Here is a 21,631-nt window from a genome sequence, read left to right as displayed (position 1 = left end):
CCAAAGCTCAGAAAAACTGTAATAAGAAATCCCATGCCTAAAAGTGTACGTCAAAAGAACACAATATGGAACTTATTTATACTTTGTCACTAATTTTGTTCATAGTGCTGCCTAACATTAAAACTTTCTATGCCATAGACCTTGATATATTGACATGTATGCCTTTTGATAACTGTGTTTTCATGATACAATTTGCCACTAGAGCTACACTACAACAAACTCTCACTGTTACCAAGTTAGACTGACCCCAGTTCATTGTACTTATTCAGCCTTTTTCATCACAAATACATTTCAGTCCTATTCACCTCAGTTCAGAACAAATCACCATATATGGGCACACTTCTCTGTATTCCAAATATTCAGTTACTCTAAGGTTTCATGAGGCTAAAAATATATTGTCAAAATTCATTAGCTCAGCACCTACACACACACACACACACATGCAAATCTGAGGATTTGGACTCTGTAAAATGAGCCCACCGTCTGACACAATAAACACAATACAATAACAATACTGTGTGTGTGTGTGTGTGTGTGTGTGTCTAACGGAGGTTTACCGCATTTCCTCTGAGGAGGACACTTCTTATTCACACATAACCAAACACACACACACACACACACTTTTAATAGGGAGGAATTATAATCACCTGAAGCAGCTGGTGTGAGGATATTTTACTACCCGAGGTGGGCCAGTGGGATGATAGAGATACGTATGCGTGTGTATGCTTTCTCTTTTTCCGTTTTGAGTTTTGCAGATGTAGCAGCTGCAGGTATTATGTCCTGGCATTTTTATTAGATTCAAATTACTGTAGTGCAATGGGGTTTTTTTTATCAGCATAAGTTTTCAGCATAAATCAGCAGATATAATAAATATTACAATGATGTATAAATATTGTAAACTTTAAATAATGCATCATTGTTTTTTTGGGGGGGGTTCAAACAGTTATGAGAATGAGAATTTTTTCATGGTAATAATCAAAATTGGGGTGTTTAATTAATGTTCAACTGTCAAGAAATTTCACAATGCAAAATTAATAAGTAAAATAGGCTACATTTTTAGAACCATTAATTTTTCACCAAAATATAATTGCCTTTTTTTTATAATTACCTATACTTTGTTTGTTTGTTTGTTTTTGTTTTTGAATTTGGGGTGAAATATAACCCCAACATATGAAAATAGCCAGTTCCTGACAGTTGTTGTGAATTCACTTTCAAGGAATTAAAAGTCATTTACTATTTTTGTGGAGGGGTTCATTTTTCTGACTACACGTTTTTGCCTACACTTTTAATCCTGTATGTCTCTTTCATTTTCTGACTGTTTTTTCCCCCCTAAATTTCTTGTTTTTTAAAAAAGAAGGTAATTTCAGTATGTTTTATATTCAGCTATGTGAATAATATGTATCTATGACCTGTACAACTCTTTATAGATAAGGTCTATGATTTCTACAGCAGAGAAAAAAATACTAAAGTATGTTTTTTTTTTCTTTACATATTTTATGCAGATCTATGAGCTCTATGCCCCTGGGTATCTACCCTGCTCAACAATTTATGAGATTTAGTTTTTTTTTGTGTATCCATATGTTTTTGTGTGTGTGACACAGAGACTACTGTATGCATTTAGGTTTATATGTGTGTGTGCAGTAGCACCAGTAAAGCTTATGTTTGCATGTTTGTTGGTCTGTTCATGCTGTCCACTCTGTTCTCAAACACACCACACACTAAGCAAGAGGTGGCTGTGAACAAACGTGCATGCATGTGGGAGTGTGCACGCATGCATGTGAGACTCTTGTGTGTGTACGTATGCGTGTGTGATGGTGTATTTGTGTGTATGTAGGTGTGTGTGTGTGTGTGTGTGTGTGTGTGTGCATGTGTATGTGCCTTAGAGTGTGTTTGCATGCGTCCATGATATTATAAGTTCCATCAGTGTGTGAATAAGTGTACAAGAGAGTCTCTAACACACACGAGGAGAGGAGAAATCCAAACACAGTATACTTACACTGCAATTCCTCACATATCCAAGCTTAGATAGAAGAGAAAACACACAATCAATATCTGTCTCACTCTGATGGCATGAGGTCTAAATCTAAATGAGGTTCACTGCTGTTAAGCTGTACTGTGCTGTACTTTTTGAGCTCTGTAATAAAATAAAACAAATTATTGTATTTTAAGGAAATAGGAGATATCAGAGATATACACTGGTAAATCTCAGGCACAATCAATTATTTACATAATTGCAAGAAAATTAACAGGATGGAAGCAAAGTTAAATGACTGAGCAAAAGCTAGAAATTGCTAATCGAGTTTATAATTTCTGCAATTTTATCAAACAGGGTAGAGTGAGAGAAACCAGTTAATACCACAAAACATCACAGAGATGATCTAATCCACTGCCATGAAATCATTATCACCAAAATTATGGTATTTTAGTAAAAAAAAATTAATAAATGATGTAAAGTGATATATATATATATATATATATATATGTGTGTATATATATATATATATATATATATATATATATATATATATATATTAAAAGAAAACTTACCAATATTACCCCCATCCTTAAAATTGTGAATTTAATATTTTATCCAGTTATAATGTATTGCATAGTAGGACTGACTCATGCCATCAGCTTGTCTTTGTGAACCGACCATGTTCAAAAATATCAGTGAAGTACAAACAATAATGGATGTAAATAAAAAAATGTATTATTGTTTAAGATGATCACAACAATAACCCAATAAAGACTCTAGAAATAGACTGCTGTTTATGGGAAAATGACTTGAACTGTTATGAGAGAGTTACTATATAAATACCTGCTTCTTTCAAACCTGTCTCTGTCTGAAATGTATTAAAAAAATGTAAAGAAAAAATAATGTCTTATCTAACAGAGTAAGAATCATTTAAAGTTTTGAGCCAGAGAATTTAGTAACAATGAAGGTTAGGGCAGAACAGAGGAAGGGACATCAGACAGAAAGAGCCTGATTGGCTGAGGGGACAGGAAGAGGCGGAGACTGGACATTTACCTTGTTGCGTTTGAAGTAGGCACGTCGACAGGCAGCAAAGCATTTCTCACTACAGAAACTCTTCAGTTCAGAGCCCATACTGAGAGAATAACGCTTCACTCCCACCTTCTGACACCACGCACACATTATCTGAACATTAGAGGTGTCCTCCTCTGGGAAAGAGAGAAAAAGACAAAGAATATAGAAGGATCTTTTCAGTCAACTTTTTTAAAAATAGTGAAATTTCAGATACAACATAAACCATTGTTATTTTTCTTCATATTACTGAGACTAAATTTACCATAAATTCAAGTACATAAACATATGTGAAAACACATATACAAGCATTGCATCTCTTTTATTTTCTTTTATTGTTATTAGCAAGAAGAAGGATAGACTAAAGTGCCTTTGCAATTCATACTCACATACCAGACGTCATATACCAGATAATATTCTCAACAACAATGTATTTTTCCACACTGATTCATCCACCACCAACATATTATAGAGTAGACAGACAGTATATAATGCAAACACATATACTCTGAGTGTCTGAACACCAAAGACAATCTTTTCCTCACCAGCCCACAAGGGGTTAAGAGAAACCTGTCATCATGCATCACCCCACACACATCAAGACTATATACGTTTGTATTTTTCTTGTGTGTGCGCGTCAGTCAATCTGCCTACATCACAGTGCATGCCACATGATGTTAGATCTTTCCCATCATGCTCCACTAACAGCTAGAAGCTTGCGGGCACAAGTGTTCGGGTTTGGGTGTTTGAAGTGTGAGCATATGTGAGTGTGTTTGGGAATGGGGGTGAGCGCTTCTAGGGGCCACAAAGACACACACCGAGCCAACTGATTCAAATGCAACTGGCATTGCCACAAACAGAAAACTGCTCACTTTTTGGGTGTTTTCAAAATGTTCAGTTTTGTAAGATGGGACTCTCAACATCAAATTTAGTATGTGATCATTTTAATGTGTCTGCCCATGTCAAATGGTTTCTCCTCAGAGATCTCACCCTCTAGCAGCTGTTTAATGATCAGATAAATCTGAGTGTGTGGAGAGAAAATGTCTGCCCATTAGACTTAACCTTTCCTCTCACCCCTCTCTCTGATTTTTCCTTCTTTTGTAATGAGCAAGTTATATTTTAAGAAATGAATTCAGAATTATGCTAAACATGTCTCCATAGGCTAAACATACAACATACTTCATTTATCAAATCCACTTCTGAACAATCAAATCGAACTAATCAGCACAAGGAGATGAGATCAGAGGAAAGAACCCAAAATCAAGAATAGTTTATTCTTAAAAATAAAAATATTATTTTTTATTGCAATTTTTACACTCCTAGCTGCAAAAAAAGTACAATCTGTTTAAGCTGCCTAATTAGCTTAACGAATGGCATGAACTGGGGACGAGGAAACTTATTTGAGACTTTTGCAAACTACCTGTTTGAAAGTCATTAATGATTTAAAGGCATAACACACTCAAAAATGAAAATTTTGTCATTTACGTACGCTTGTGTCATCCCAGATTCATTTATTTTTTTCCACCAAATACAAAAAGAGTATTTTTTAAAGTTGCATTTTTGACATGTTTGGAGCTTGATGGTCATCCTCACTCCTTTTACCTTAATTGTATGGAAAAGAGCATAGAAACTTAAAGGAGTCATATGATGCTTTTTTAAAAGATCATTATTTTGTGTATTTGGTGTATCAGAATATGTTGACATGCTTTAATGTTCAAAACTCCGCATTTGAGCAGTCAATAGCAAATACAGTCGCTGATTCAGAAGCGCCAGATTGTCATAGCAAAGTCAGAATTACCTCCTCTCCTAGGTTCACGAAACAGTCGTCCATAAAATGCATTGCTGTTCTGTTGTAAGTAATCTTAATGATTCCTAATTGCATCTACTTTTGGAAGGCCAAATAAAGTGCTTTTGCTTTCGCCTAGAATGGCTGCATCAACAATACTGCGGTTACTGAAACCAAGCCTTCTTTCTTTGCGTGAACATTTAACTGTGGCGTTAAGCAAATATTTCCACGTCATGACGTAGACATGTGGGGGCGTGTTTGAATGAGCCGTTTTAGGGGGCGTGGCAGAGTCTGAACTTTGATAAAGAATATCTCTTTGGTTTTGAGACTTTAGTCTTTGCAACTTCAGGGATCTTATCTATGCACAATCAGCTTGTAACACTCCAAAGAGAAAGGAAAACTTGAAATCGCATCATATGACCCCTTTAAGCTTAATTTACACAGCAAAGGTGGCAAAGAAGTGGTATTTAGACTGTTTAATGCTGCTTAGAGCTGACATACATGCGTTTGCACTTAAATCACAACTCTATACTTTGATACAGGAGCTGAGGTGGGTCAGAGCAGGCATAATTTAGTGTTTTTGTTATGTGGCATTGGGTCTTTACACTTAATTTTGAGCAGAGACAGAGCAGCCTTAAATCCTATAAAGATGTCTTTAGATTCAGCAGGCTGGAAAAAGTAGATACAAAGATTCTTGCCTGACAAACTGAATCATACAGAGCAACAAAGACTCAAAGTGTTCCTCTAGAACCCTCAAAATACAAACATTCACATATAAAACGGCTGCCATGGCAATTCTGTTTGTTTTTCCTCAGTACAGCCTCATTGCTCCATCCGAATCCTGAATTTAAGAGGGTTCGTGCAAGTGTGTGTGTTTGCGGAACATCCGGTGGTAGAGCAGTACATACCTGCACTTCAAAAGCCCTCTGTCACTATGCGCATGCTCATGAATTATTCAAGAGGGCCACAGGCTAGGGGCGTGGATGGGGAGGGGGGAGTTGGCTTCTGTTGCTGTGGTAGTTAGCGAGTCTACACCATCTGTTTCTCACCACATCACACACATTAACGCACACATAAATACAAGCACACATACATAGACACGCACACGAATACACCAGCGCACAGAACACTGGTTTAAGGATGCACCTCACCATGGTGCCGTCCCATCAGACACCATGACTTTGGTCTGCTGCGCTACAACACACACTCTCACCAAACAATGAGAGTGGACTCTCAGTGTCAAAATGCAAGCTCAGCTGCATTTTTTAGTTACATTTATGATTGAGGACATTTTTATTTAAAAAAATCATATTGAAATACTGTATACTATTAAACTGATTAAATCTAAAATTATTAAAACTTGTTTCACAAACCTTATGTATACAAAATATACTTTATTTCAAGACAGACATGGCTGAGAGTAATGATAACTTGGCAGTTCTATAACGGAGTGTTACCCTAAATCTGAAATCTAAATCTTTTTTAAATAAGTAATTACTTTGCATTACTTTTGTCATGTAACCTACCAGCATTGCTGCGTCACTTCACTGTGATTCACAAATCCTCACCTGTGGCTTCATGGGATAGAAAAGTGCCTGGATGTGAATTTCAGATTCTTGCCAAAAGTAGTAGGTCTTTTGGGTACTTTTTTTTTTGCCTACTTTGCATACTTTTGCCTTTTTTGCCTTATTTGTGCTTTATGAATACTATGGATTTGGACATACTTCTCTTTTCACATATTGTTTTTCACCTATTGGGAAGTATACATATTCAGATGCAGCCCAAGTATTTTTGAACAATTCATTTAAAGACTCATAAGAGTTAGGCTATTTGTGTATCGGCATGCACTGAATACACTAGTCATGCTGCATGTTTTTGTGTTCAACCAGCAGACAAATGAATATGTGTTTTCTTGCTATTATCATATGGCAATACTGTATATGGCAGATTTTTATCTCAAATGTAATTTTGACAGAAAACTCACATTCACAGCTTTTTTGTCTCAGCTCTTAGCAATTCAGTAGCGATGGCATAGATTCAAGCATTATTATAAACACTAATGTTTCAATGATATTTGTACAGTCGCAGAAACTTTCACATGTTTAGCTTTAGTATCTGAGTGAAATGGTTAAAATGTCAAATAACATGCATTAAAGTGACAGAGGGACAGTACCGCTTCATTGTTTGGTTTAAAAGACAACCAGCTCAGATATGGTGACATTTCCACAAATGGTCAAGCAATTATTAAATTAACATGATCAGTCTGATAAATATGCAAATAAGAACAGTAACACACAGTTCATAAAGTTACAGTGTGAAATCTCAACACTTGACGGATGAAGTATGTAGCCTGGGATTATAAATATGAGAACCCTGTTTGTGTAAGCTATCAGGAATAAATACAATACACATGTATTTTGTTCAGTTAAATGTGCGCTTGTCAGTTAGATACTCAAATGCATGCTTGTGCCGCTTGTGTTTCTTACCTGCTGGTGCTTTGATCAGAGGAGGCGGGATTAAGGGCACTATGATTGGCAGGCCTCCGTGCTCCTTAGAGGAGAAGGGGTTTGCAGACACCTCGGTTGACACTCCATTCCGTGATGTCGGAGTAGAGCCAGAGCTGTTGGCGTGTGGAGGAGAACCACTGCTGTTCTCCACGGTGGATGCTTTTGGCAAAGAGTTCTCTAGAGAGGACAGAAGTAATGGCGAGTCGTTTATGTTTTACAAATCAGTCACAGTGTGAAATACATAATATATTTGTCATTGGTGGATGTGACTGTCATGGAATTGAAATGGCTGCGATCAGTTCATTGTAGTCAATGTGAAATCATAACTGACCCTGTTCACATTCAGATTTATTGAGGGAAAGAAACTTAAATTTAAAAACAAAAAACATAAACTTTAATCAATTTTTAACAATCTCACATTCAGGTCTGGCTCTATTCTGGTTCATAATGTAACACCCACTTATCGCTATCCAATAACTTTCTGATGGATAAAATGAAGTACTGATATTATTATTATTATTATTGACTTTTTCCTGATTAATGTACTGTTTTACTGGGAAAGACCACATTACGGTATATGCGTATTCAGTATTTACTGCATAAGGATTGTTCAAACACAACTGAAATATTTTCTTCAGGATCAGTGTATTATTTTTTTATTTCACAAGTCATTCACAACTCTGGAACACTGAGACTCTAGCCATCTCTCAAACGCACACATTACATAACTGTTTTGACTTGTAAAATGACACAAAACTGTTTAAAATGGCTCTTACAGAGTCTAGAGAAGGCATTCTCATACTACACATACACACATCCACCTGCATCAAATAAGACAAGATTCAGCAAGGGCACCCAAACAGATTACTGGTAGATAGCAGAAAAGCCCATTTGTAACTCTAACGGCATGCTCGTTTAGAGACTATCACGGCTAAACGAGTTAATTAAGTCTGATTGTCCTTCGCCTAATCTCTCCACTTCCAGCAACGTCAACTAACAATAGTGAAATATCGTAATCTGCGGTTGTGGATTTGTCTGACAGCAGAAAGTAATTACGGCAAGCATCACATGGCAGGCGTGGTAGGTCGGAGAAATGTGGCGCTAGCTGGGAACCGTCTAATGCCTAAATCACCACATTCTTTAATGGAGGCTGGAGTATGGATTTAGCGAGGAATTAGCCAGCTGATTGTTTCGGCATCTCTTTCTCTGTCCCCACAGGGCCGCAGAAAAAAATGGCTGACAGTTTAAGACTCTCTAATGCTCTGGCACAGAGGCCAGCCAGGAGACAGCATGGAGGGTGCAAAGATAAAGCTGTGGGTTTATCGGAGGGCTCTCGGGGGAACGGCGGAGGAAGTTCACCAATTTAAGGGTGCATTCTCTTTTTAACAGCATTTGAAATCTGACAGTCCTTGTTTTCGTTTCTGTCCTTGTCAGGATTTTGTGTCTTATTACCGCTCCAGAATTCCCTCTAGGCTCTTTCTGGTGGCAAACAAGTTTGTGAAATTAACCTGCTACAAAGAACCTATGGGGAATTAAAGGACGATAATATGATAAAAAATTAATGCAAGTTATGCATATTAGTGTCAAGTGTTCAGAGGGTCTAGAAGGTATATTTAGATACTGAAACTTTCTCTAAATTTAAATTTTAAGTGTGAGCAGAGCACTGGGTTGCCAAGAAATAAGACAGTTCGAGTACCCAAATAATCTTGTCTAGACAACTAATCAAAATTACACTATCGGCAAGATTTTTTAAAATGTTTTTGAAAATAGTCTCTTATGCAGAAATAAAAACAGAAATATTGTGAAAAATTATTGCAATTTAAAATAACTGTTTTCCATTAATGATTAATGTTTTGATTAATGATGAAATATTTTAATGATTAATGATGGCAAAGCTGAATTTTTAATCAGTCTTCAATGCCACATGATCCTTCAGAAATAAGATCATTCTAATACGCCGATTTGGTGCTCAAGAAATACTTCTTATTAATATCAATGTTAAAAACTGTTGTGATGCTTAATATTTTTGTGGATATTTTAATGGATACAAAATAAAAAAAAACACCATTTGTCTGAAATAGAAATCATCTGTAACATTAAAAATGTCCTTACTGTCACTTTTAATCAGTTTCATGTGGTCTTGCTGAATAAAAGTATAAATTTCTTTTCAAAAAGAAAACAAACAAATCTTACCAACCCCTAACTTTTGAACATGTTGAGACAATCTATATGCGAGTGTATTTGTAAATCTTATTTTGCATGCTTTTCAAAGATAAATTTCTGTATTTGTGTCAGATCTCACCTTTCAGGACAGAGATGTGTTGCCGCATTTCTCCGTCAGGATAGTTGCGGATCTCTATGTCATCTGAGTCTTGTAACTCCACTTTGTCATATCCGTACCATCCAAGCAACTCATTCATGGTGTTTTCGGCAAAACTCTACAGAGAGAGAGCAAAAGAGAACAATTTAAAATTCAACTTTACTTTTTAGAAGTTGTTTTTATTGTAAGTTGTAAGGAATCCAATGCTCACGTATCTGCTAAATTCTACTAAAACCTATTTTTTTATTACAGAATTACTCATTTCATAATGCGTTCTTACAGAAAAGGCACACATACACACACACACAAACACACAAAGGGAATCTGAAAGAGTGAATAATTGCAGTCTGTTTGGGAGGTGTACTGCGCTGAGACAATCGATGTAAAAACCTCTGAGTGGCAGATTTTGCAATGCGGATAAACAAAATCTCCACAGGGAATCTTATGTTTGCATGGCTACTGTGAACCAAGGCCAAAAGTAGTTTCATCCAAGAAATCGACTAGCTCATCGATAGACCAAATCTGACTGAAAATAGCTTCAAACATTTCAGCTCCATATCCCTTTAAGAAAGAAATCTGCAGGGGCTATAGACTGACCAGGGCATCAAACAACATCTAGCTAAGCCAAACAACCAGAGAACAGAAGAGGAAGAAGCATTGTTAACAAATCAGAGCTGACCGGACCACAGCAGAATCCATGCAGCTTCAACTTAATAGACAAAAAACATAATACTTTGAGATTTTAATACCCATTTACCCTGCATCTGCTAACCAATATTAAAAACATTACCTCAAAAGAGCAGTTATACTTGTCAAATATATTAGTAGATACAATATATTGCCAAAAGTATTGGGTCACCCCTTTCTAATGAACAGGTTTGACTACTTTAGTAATTTCCATGAGTACAAATCTTAATGTTTAAGCATATAATGATATTTTAGGGAATTGTGTGCTTCTAATTTTATAGCAACAGTTTGGACAGAACCCTTGTCTAGTCTAACATGACAGTGCCTCTGTGTATAAGACAAGGTTCAAAAAGACATGATTGATTCAGTCAGTGTGGAAGAACTTGACTGGTCTGCATAAAGCAAAGTCCTAATCTCAGCTGAACACCTCTGGTGTGACTTTAAATGCAGACCTTGAGCCAAAAACTCACCAAACACCAGTGACTTGTATATGGGTACAGTCATTTTAGACACTTTCAAAACTGTTGCAACAGAGTTTTGGAAGTGCCTCCATATGTTCTAAAGAAGGGGGTGTCCCAATACTTTTGCCCATATAGTGTATTTGCTAAATGAATAAAAACCTGCTTATATGTAGAGCACAGTTTAATATATAGAGTAAGTATATAGAGAGAGTAAAAATAAGTTACATTAACTCTAAAAAATTTAATAAATAAATATTAAATTATTATTCATTATTTTTCCCACCTGTTTTAAAGTCTCAATGGATTCATAAGTCATAAGAGAGCATCTAAACATTCAGATATTTATTTCTGTATATGTATTATTTATTTTTGCCACTTTTTTTTTTGTTTTAGTCAGTCTGAGGGAGGCTCTCACCATCAAGTAGGGCGAGTTGCCATGGAGACTGCCTGCCTGCCCCGCCCCTGGGAGGGGCCGATTGGACGGGACCTGATGAGACACGAGTCAACAACTGTCAATCAAACACAGAAACTGTCAGTCAATCGCATTAACTATCAAGTATACATACTCAGTTAATGTGGTTTGTATTTACTCACCAGTGTACACTATAGCACTGCTTTTATGAACACACATAGACATGTAATCTAAAAAGGCTAAATGAGGGATTCGTTCTAATGTAATATTATATGTTATAATTTAATATAATGTTTCATAAGTATTGGATCGTTGTGCAACATTTAAAAGCACACATGTACGTTTTACAGTACAAACTGATGAACAGCCCTTCTCCATTCCTTCCCTGCACTTCTTCTGTATGGCCAGCAGGTGTCTGTCCTGCCTTTGGTCTGTAAGGTGAGGCGTCTGTTTTAGGATTGAGTTCACAAGGTCAGTCACAATGCAGTAATCACACCCTGTCCACAAGAAACCCTACTAGATTGTATCAGCACAGCATGGATCAATCTAGAATCACAAGAGTTTTTGGGCACTTCTAGGGTTCTGATTGTCTGGGAACACCAGCTGAGCTGAGTTTAGAGGGTTTAACAGTTCCTCAAGAGGGCTCACCTGACTTACAGAGTTAAGGGGTCACACATACTCATCACAGGGTCAAAGGTAAGGTCACATTTGGCTTGGGGACAGTATTAAAAAATACAAAAATACAAATTTATTTCAACAACTTTTATACATTTATTATAGAAAGAGTTAAAAATATTGTCAAAAGTGAGGAAAATATTCTCATTAAAAACAGGGTCAAACTTGATTGAGGGCCTTAGGCCAAAAGTAAATGTTGTATTATTTTTAACTATATTATATTAAAATGTATTAAATTGGAGAAAAACAAAAAATAGTTTTTTTAAAATTTCTAACTATTTTATACAAATTCGTCTATGTTGTTTATGTTTAAAAATAAAACAAAGAATGTTTTAAAAAATTATAATGAAACGAAGAAGCCTCATGTTTTTTCCCCTTATTATTTCCTTCCTTTTGTGATATGGCATGGCAGGCCAATTCAAAGGTCATGATGGGACAATCTCTGATTTAAACACTTTTAAAAATGGAGAAAAAGCTATTAAAGTGAAATAAAAGGTTTAACGCTAATCTATTCTAGTCTTTACTATAATGAATGTTTTTTTTATTTTATCCATTTAAACTACATGCACAAATATATGCATGTACATAGCCATTACAAAACAAGTTTAGAGAACACTGTTACCAAGCGGAAAACTCTGTGCTTTAATGAAATTAAAACATACATCCTCATGTGCATCACTGCTGTGAGTTAGTCTTTAATAGTGCTGCCGATCAGCTTGAGTTCTGTCAAAGGCTCTGAATTCTGCACTAAATATTACTCGATACACATAATTGCAATCTGAAATTCCCTGCACTCCTCCTCTCTGAAGGCCACCTGGTAATTTCACACGCTCTGATAAAACCAAAAAATCACTATGAAAAAAAAAACAGAGAAAAATACTGTGCTTCCTCCCATATAGAGACTAAATGAAATTGGAAATGTTTGGAGCTTTTCATGCTTGACTGAAACATCAGCGAGAAAAGTTACAAGATGCGAAGCAGCAAATCTCATTCCCTCTCTGCTGCCTTCCCTCTCTGTTCGCCGTGATTGTGATGGTGGGGGAATCGGACACCCTGCGCGCGGTAACAAGAGTAGGTCACTGTACACCGTGATAAAATTCCCTCCTCCCTTCACCAACTTTCCTTCTGACCAACCGCTCTTTCCCTGTCTCTCTCTCTCTCTTCTCTCCTCCCAACCCACACTTTTCCATTCCCTTCTTGCTTTTTTCTCTTGTCCCTCTCTCATACTGAATATCACTTTCTTTTTCTCTCTTCCATACTCTCTCTGTTTCTTTCTCCCCCAACTACCACCACTATGCTCTGCTTTCATTTTCATCTACCTTCCTTGATATCCGATCCGGCCTGTATTCTCAGCTTTCAGTTTTTACAGCTTAGGCTGCCTATTGCTGTATACATTCCTTTCTCCTCTCCCTCTCCCTCATCCCCCTCTCCGTCGGTGCAATCACCAGGACGGGGCTTATTTTACCATGCTGCACATGAAAGCAGACGGAGATGAAGGCAACACTGTCAGACGTCTCTTCTGTGTATCTGTCTCAGAGGTATAATCCTCTACAAGGCCACATTTTGTACAATCTACCATATCTCTCTGGTTCTTTCTTTTTGCCTTTTTTCCTTTGTCTCATTTCTTGTAAGTAAGAGCAAAATTAAAGCAGCACCAAAGTGAGGGACTGGGTGTGTGTATGTGTGTGTGTGTGTGTGTTGGTGGAAATCTGATACGTGAGAGGGAGAAATTCATAATTCTCAGGTCTCAAGTTCTCACTGAGGCAATAAGAGAGAAGTGCAGAGTAAAACGCAGATTATATTTACACACACACGCTCTTTATGTGTTACAGTATGCTTTGTTTCGGCATGTCGGGAGTTTTTTTTACATAGTTAGAGACCTTCAAACAGGAAGTGACTGAGAAAAGACTTTTCCTTCACCTTTAAAGAACAAGCAAGTGGACTTCCTAAATGTATACATACTTTCAGGAAAAAGTACAAATCTGTCACTGGGGTGGTCTCTTAAGGTACAAAAGCTTAAAGGTACCTTATTTACTCCTAAATGGTACATGTTAGTATCTAAAGTGAACATATTAGTACCTTTTGAAACTAGTGACAGTTTTGTACCTTTTTCTTTTCTCAGAGAGTTTAGAGCTCACAGTGGAAAGCATGAACTCACTGAGTTTAAGAACAAAAAATGAGTGAAAGCCAGAAGACGCATTTGATAATACAGCTGGGATGGAAGTATTCAACCTCGCTCTGATTTTCGCTCTGTTACCGACACCTGTTCGCACATGTATCTCAGACCCCTCAAACAGACCCTTGCTCTAAACCCTCCTCTGGTTACTCTACACCGCATATCAAATTTAGCTTTGATTCCACAGAACCTGATCTGTGTCTGTTGACGCAAATGTTTGGGGAAAAGTTTTGTTTTGTCTCCATGGCTTTGCTGTCTCCTGTTTTTCATGTTGCGTGAGGCGTAACATGCACACATTGTGCATCTGCACCGTTTGCATATGCATGGGACCACCGCCCTCAGCTGTGGCGGCGTCTCTGTGGTCTGTCTGTGGTCTGTCTGTGGTAACTGTATGGGGTATCTCTACATGGGGTATCTAGGGCACCTGCATGTGTCTGGTGAAGATGTATGGGATGTTGTTGTATGGATGTAACCACGTGTCCAGGATTAGGGAAACCAAACGTAATAATTTAAGAACTAATCTTTGAAAAAACAATATTGTTGGACCACTATTTTGAATTATACACTCATAAAATGAATGGTCATTATTGGCATTTGTGGTTCCAGGAAGAACCTTTAATATCCATGGAAACTTTCCATTGCATAAAAGGTTTTTCGGATTATTGAAATGCTTTTCATAATAAATTGCTCTTTTAAGAACTGTTTGCTGAAAGGTTCTTCCATGAAAAAAACCCCTTTGGAACCTTTGAATCCTTAATGCCTCAGAGGATACAGCTTTGCTTGTGTAGACAAATGTTGTATTTGTATTTTTCTAGGGAATGATCTTTTAAATTATCTTTCTGTCAAAAAGATGTAAATTTGATCAAGATCTTAACTTGACCATTTAAACAGAATGCTTAAATTATTCAAGTGGCCTGCCATTATTAGTGTATAAGATCACAGTCAATATCACACTTCATCACACAACTGCTTTAAAAAAATACTAATTTTTCATTATATATATTTTTTCATTATATTAATATTCATTATTAATTTTTGCAAAGAGGCATTTAATGTGCAGAATCCAATCAAAGAGATCGCATGGTGAGAAGGTTCGTTGTGGGTGGTTGTCTGTGAAAAACACCTGTGTTTAAGGATAGCTGAGGCTATTATGATTAAATTCTGTCAATTATTTGAGAAGTTCACATGATGAAGCATATCAGTGTGAAATGATGTGCCTTAGTCCAGCTTGTACACTATAAATGACAAAAAAGGTATACCACAGAATTCATCAAACTATTGTACCACCCATTACCCAGCATGCTCAGCTAATGTTTGGATATTTTATTTGCATGTTCGTATATGTTACCAAAGAAGGTGGTGCCTGAGCACCGGCAGTGTTTTGATATGGTGTATGACTATGTTATCTATGGTGTATTATATGTTAATGTGTAACACATTCTGTTATATGGCTGTCATTTAATTTAATATGCATGTTAAACATGGTCTTTAAGATATATATACACTCACCTAAAGGATTATTAGGAACACCTGTTCAATTTCTCATTAATGCAATTATCTAATCAACCAATCACATGGCAGTTGCTTCAATGCATTTAGGGGTGTGGTCCTGGTCAAGACAATCTCCTGAACTCCAAACTGAATGTCAGAATGGGAAAGAAAGGTGATTTAAGCAATATTGAGCGTGGCATGGTTGTTGGTGCCAGACGGGCCGGTCTGAGTATTTCACAATCTGCTCAGTTACTGGGATTTTCACGCACAACCATTTCTAGGGTTTACAAAGAATGGTGTGAAAAGGGAAAAACATCCAGTATGCGGCAGTCCTGTGGGCGAAAATGCCTTGTTGATGCTAGAGGTCAGAGGAGAATGGGCCGACTGATTCAAGCTGATAGAAGAGCAACTTTGACTGAAATAACCACTCGTTACAACCGAGGTATGCAGCAAAGCATTTGTGAAGCCACAACACGCACAACCTTGAGGCGGATGGGCTACAACAGCAGAAGACCCCACCGGGTACCACTCATCTCCACTACAAATTGGAAAAAGAGGCTACAATTTGCACGAGCTCACCAAAATTGGACGGTTGAAGACTGGAAAAATGTTGCCTGGTCTGATGAGTCTCGATTTCTGTAGAGACATTCAGATGGTAGAGTCAGAATTTGGCGTAAACAGAATGAGAACATGGATCCATCATGCCTTGTTACCACTGTGCAGGCTGGTGGTGGTGGTGTAATGGTGTGGGGGATGTTTTCTTGGCACACTTTAGGCCCCTTAGTGCCAATTGGGCATCGTTTAAATGCCACGGCCTACCTGAGCATTGTTTCTGACCATGTCCATCCCTTTATGACCACCATGTACCCATCCTCTGATGGCTACTTCCAGCAGGATAATGCACCATGTCACAAAGCTCGAATCATTTCAAATTGGTTTCTTGAACATGACAATGAGTTCACTGTACTAAAATGGCCCCCACAGTCACCAGATCTCAACCCAATAGAGCATCTTTGGGATGTGGTGGAATGGGAGCTTCGTGCCCTGGATGTGCATCCCACAAATCTCCATCAACTGCAAGATGCTATCCTATCAATATGGGCCAACATTTCTAAAGAATGCTTTCAGCACCTTGTTGAATGAATGCCACGTAGAATTAAGGCAGTTCTGAAGGCGAAAGGGGGTCAAACACAGTATTAGTATGGTGTTCCTAATAATCCTTTAGGTGAGTGTGTATATATATATATATATATATATATATATATATATATATATATATATATAAATTATCCTGAGGTAAATTGCTGTTGGATGTTGTCTAGAGAGTTTGCCCTAAAATAGTTGGGTTTCAGTGGTCCTCTCTCTGTCAAAAAGCAAGGCATAGATCAGTTTCATCCACAGCCCTGGTAAAAATGACAACTGGATAAAGTGACAGACTTGTGCCTGACTGGTACACACAACACCCCTGACAAGGCCAACACTCACCACAGACCTTTGGAGATGAACATATTAAATTACAGAAGAAAACAAAGATGAAAGTGTGTGATATTTTTGAAATTTTGGGAGAAATGTGCACTAAATTCAACGTATTAAACATGAGTAGTCCACAAGCTGTTATGTATAAGAACTGAGTTCTATAAGCCGCTGCCTACCTCACTCAGGTGACAATTTTCCAGCATCCTTCCATCTGCCCAACTCCGCCTTTATTCTTGCCATGATTTAATCTCCTATTTAGTAAGCCAAATGGGTATATTACAGCTTGAGTCGAGTTTTGTCCTCAAGGTCTCCATAAGCGGACAGAATACCAATTCTTTTTAACTTGTCATGTTGATAATGATTTTGTCAGGTTTTTATTTGTTCTACTTTTAGTACGAGAATGGAAAGAACATAACGGAAAACAACCAAAAAGGATTTCAGCATATGGAAGATTCACACCATTTAAGAAGCAAGGTATTTGTTCCAATCCCTTTCTTACAAAAACTGACTGTACAACTGCAAAACTACAAAAACTGACTTATTTAAAGGGAAGGTCAGCAGTGTGAAAGACAATGTAAACATGTTACATAGGCAGCGATGTATTTTCACTTCAGTTCACTGAAGCAGCAAACCTCCTCAACACTCAAAAAAAAGGACCAAAGATTTGTTTTCGTTTTGTCCAGATCTATTGAATTTTATATTTTTTAATAAATATATAAAGATAATAAATAACTTGATGATGATGAAATTTTTTTTTCAGTTTATAAATAAAAATAAAAATGTTATATTCAAAAACATATAAGTGGTGTAATGATCAGGAGATTGCAAAAAAGAAAAAGGAGTCATTAAAACGCTAACATTCCTGAAACTAAATTTTCATTCTTTATTATTATTATTTTTATATTATTATCAACAGTAAAGTTATTTTATTATGTATTAATAAAAAATAAAAATAAAAATTTGTAAGCCAATTCAAAATCAGTGATGTAACCAACATGCTGTTTTGTTCTCATTTGACATAAACAGGAAATGATATCACAGTGAAGACCTCTTGTCTATAGTCTATCGACCCTGATGATTTTTGTTATGAAAAAGGTTAGGTGAAGTCAAACAGAATAACCTGAATGAAAATTCAAGATTCATGATCCAAAAATGTAGCCTATAATAATCGTAAATAAATAATTCTAAACATAACTAACAATAATTAACATATCAATTGACACATTATTTTTAAATAATGACTGACTAATTAAGAGGGTTCCGGTCCCTCAAACCCCCAATAATTCACATCTCACGCGTAACAGCTCCAGAATAAGTCAGTTTCTGCAAGGGCAGCATTGCATCCCTCTCTTGTGTGTGTGTGTGTGTGTGAGTTACGTCAAACTGAAAGATCGGCGGCGTTTAAGGAGACCGGGGAGACGCACGCGTGTATCTCCGCTACAGGTCGATCAATATCTGTCAAATTTAGAGCCCCGGTGGACCGGTGAGCCTCGCGCAGGTTCTGTCAGATAATCACCGACTAGAAAGAAAGCGAACGGTACAAATTCACCAAAGCCACACACGCGTTTACAGTGACCGAAACACGCTATCAAATTAATAATAACACTTATTAAATGCGTCCCTGTATACCACGATGGTGCTATCAGAATGAATGCAGCTTGATCTGATAAAGAGCACAGATAAATTCTGGCGTTTCCAAAACATTAGGCTGCATGGCAGCTGATGCAAACGCTTCAGACAATGAGCACCACAAAACCAGGAGACAAAGCGCCTGTGTGCGCCTTCAAAACATACTAACGCACGGCTCTGCTCAAACAGAACAAAAAAGTGAAAGAATCTCCTAGTTCTTGAATGAACAAAACTATGATTGCATATACCAAATACCCCAAAAGGCTTTTTAAATGTGCATTTGTCACGAGCAGACAGCGCTCAGTCAGTGTTGAACAGATGAACATCTGGAGTGACCAGCGCTTCCCATCAGAACAGCTGGACAGCTGCACCCTTCCAACATGTTTTCTATTTCATTTTTGTGTTTTACTCTGTTTTCATGCATTTGTGTTGTTTAGCTGAGCGATAGTAACGCGCTAGTAGTAGTAGTAACGCAGCAGTTTGACGCGGAGACTGACGCACTGGATTTTCCATCAACTACAGTGGAGCCAGCAAGGGGATTTCACTCTGATGTGATGTGACTGTGGACATTTTATACTTTACGCACATATGACAAAGAAAAGCATATAAAAAATGTGTTTAAATAAAATCCATTATGCAATATAAACAAAATAGATAATCTCAAGCACTGGAAAGCAAGACTAGAGTGGTTTGGAAGGTGTGTGAATTAAGCTCAAAAAAAGAAACGGGAGGAAAATAATGCCGACCTGTTCTGCAAGCCAGCAAAAAAATAAAAAATTAAAGTTAGCTGATTAACCCCAAACACACAGCGCTTGAATGAATCGGTTCTCTATATTCAGTCCGAGGGCGGAGCGGCGGTGCGCTCAACGCATCCAAAAATGACAAGCCTTCATGGGCGCCAGTGAGAGAGAGCGCACGCACAACCTACCTTCATCTCTGCATTAATTTCCCTCTTCACGGGGTGAGCTGGCTTTCTGCTCCTCTTGTTTTCCGGAGGTCTTCCCTCTTTCTCCATCTCAGCCATGTTTTCTTTAAATCTCTGTCAATATTTGGGGGTAAAAACCCCGCGGGCGCACGGCACGGAGCGAGGCGGGGCCGCTTCAGAGTTGCGGAGTGGCAGCGAATGGCAGGCGTGCGAGAAGCCCCAGTGAAGTTGATGCTGCTGCTGCTGCTGCTGTGGGCTCACCGTGCCCGGTAGAGTCAGCCATCTTCTGCCTGCTATTTCTCAGCGGTCTGAGCGTGAGCAGGATCGAGCCCTCTCGGAAAGCCAACCGAGAGGTTGAGAAAAAAGAGCGAGCCAGACAGGGGGAGGGGCCTCCACCGTAACTCTATACGGCCACGCTGATCCCGGGAAGGCTATTTCCTCCCCAATTTTCCACAGATCGGTTTTCACTCAGGACTCCACGCGTGGCGGAGGTTGTCGCGCGATAGGAGTGAATAGGTGCCGTTGTCTGATGTGTTATCGTTCACCCCGCGCGCGTTATCAGCGCTCCGCAGGGGGTGCTTGATATTGTCACACGAGACAATTAATGGAAATAAAACAGTCGAGGGGTCCTAATCGTTTCCTTTTAATGAAACATCTTTGAATGGGTGGAATTATCATAGTGGATGTTAGTATTTATGAGACAGATATCTGCAGGTAATTAAAACCCGCTCTGAAGGTGTGTGTGTGATTGACAGACAAAGACTTTACAGGGGCAAAAGAGATGAGATGTATAGTACTTCTTAAGCACTGTGGTCCCACTTAAATGTCCCTAAAAACTCTCTTAATTTAGCTTGTCTGAGGTATTTTTCAGTCTTTTTCTCTCACACACAAAAATGTAATATCTGTACTGAAGCATGAGATAAGTGAAAAATAAATCTTAAATCAGACATTATTTTTTGATGACTTTTTTTGACACAGTTCCAGCAATAAACAAACAGAAAATCCATAATCCATAAATCCAAAAAAACATGACAGAAAATGCACTGTAAAAGTGTTTTACAAGAAAACTCTTTCTTTTAAGTTTTTCATCTTAAATTTGTTTTATAATTGAGTTTCTTGTCATTTCTTTGTAATCATTTGCCAAATTTGCTAGCAATTTCTGAATGAAAATTTCAAAGTACATCTTACAAATTTTCAGTGTGTTTTCAGTGTGGTTGAATTTGTATAAAGTAAAAACATGGAACAAGCACAGGTGAATTTGCAGCAAAATATCATCATCGTTATTATTATTATTATATATTATTATTTAACTGATACATGAACTTTGATGCCAACTACAAAAGATATGGGAAGTGTTTTCTTAAGTGTTAAGAACCGGGGACATGTTGGAGTGAACACAGAGGTCCATCTGCAACAAACAAATCGCATCACAAGTCTCTTCATCACTTTTACTTCATATTAAGTTAAGGCTGCTCTCCGTGAATCAAACCTTGGGTTCTGTGAGGAAGATGGAGCCTAAAAGTCTGGACAGAAAGAATTAATGGACTGTAAAGATGGAGATGAAAGTCGCATAGACTATTTTTAACAAGTCTTTCTCTAAGAAAGAGAATAATACGTATATTTAACCCTCAATAAATCACTCCCCACTTCCCTCCTTCTCATTTTCTCCATCTCCAGCCCACTGGTGAATTGGCTCTCAAGCATGGCACATGTAGGGTAGGATGGGACAAGACCTCCTCTCTCCTCTGGATCGGACCAGAGGCCGTCGTCCTTGAGAGCGTATCGACGTCCCATCCCAGATCACTAGCAGATGCGCGACGGCCTGAATGAGTGCATTGTTTAGCACACACAGCTCTGGCAGCCCCTGCCGAACATTAGCCCATGATAAACAGTTACATTCTAGCAGGGATACTGTTACCCCTCTTGATACTAGAGGAGGTGCTTCAGCCCGTTTCTCTAACAGGCCAAACTGTGTTTTCTCCAGCGTGGATTGGCTTTCACTCCGATTCGATTCCATAGCTCTTAGCCTTGTGTATCAAGTGC

The 21,631-nt window shown here is 37.9% G+C and overlaps 1 protein-coding gene across 1 annotated transcript in view; it reads right to left on the bottom strand.

The window, feature by feature from the left end:
• Nucleotides 1–19,904, bottom strand: part of LOC306882048 (sine oculis-binding protein homolog A) — a gene marked incomplete at its 3' end in the record, with an annotated part of 29,466 nt that extends 9,562 nt beyond the window's left edge. Inside the window, exons 1-6 of the mRNA XM_079436481.1 lie at nt 19,592–19,904; nt 11,220–11,291; nt 9,639–9,774; nt 7,316–7,513; nt 3,029–3,180; nt 1,997–2,020 (exon numbers count right to left, since the gene is read on the bottom strand). Coding sequence (XP_079292607.1) covers nt 1,997–2,020; nt 3,029–3,180; nt 7,316–7,513; nt 9,639–9,774; nt 11,220–11,291; nt 19,592–19,687 — 678 coding nt within the window. The 5' untranslated portion in view covers nt 19,688–19,904. The remainder of the gene's footprint in view (nt 1–1,996; nt 2,021–3,028; nt 3,181–7,315; nt 7,514–9,638; nt 9,775–11,219; nt 11,292–19,591) is intronic.
• Nucleotides 19,905–21,631: the final 1,727 nt, after the last annotated feature.

This window comes from Barbus barbus (assembly GCF_936440315.1).
Source record: "Barbus barbus genome assembly, chromosome: 16".
Lineage (NCBI taxonomy): Eukaryota > Metazoa > Chordata > Actinopteri > Cypriniformes > Cyprinidae > Barbus > Barbus barbus.
The sequence above is the reverse complement of the archived record's forward strand: the minus strand, read 5'-3'. Positions and strand labels throughout refer to the sequence as shown.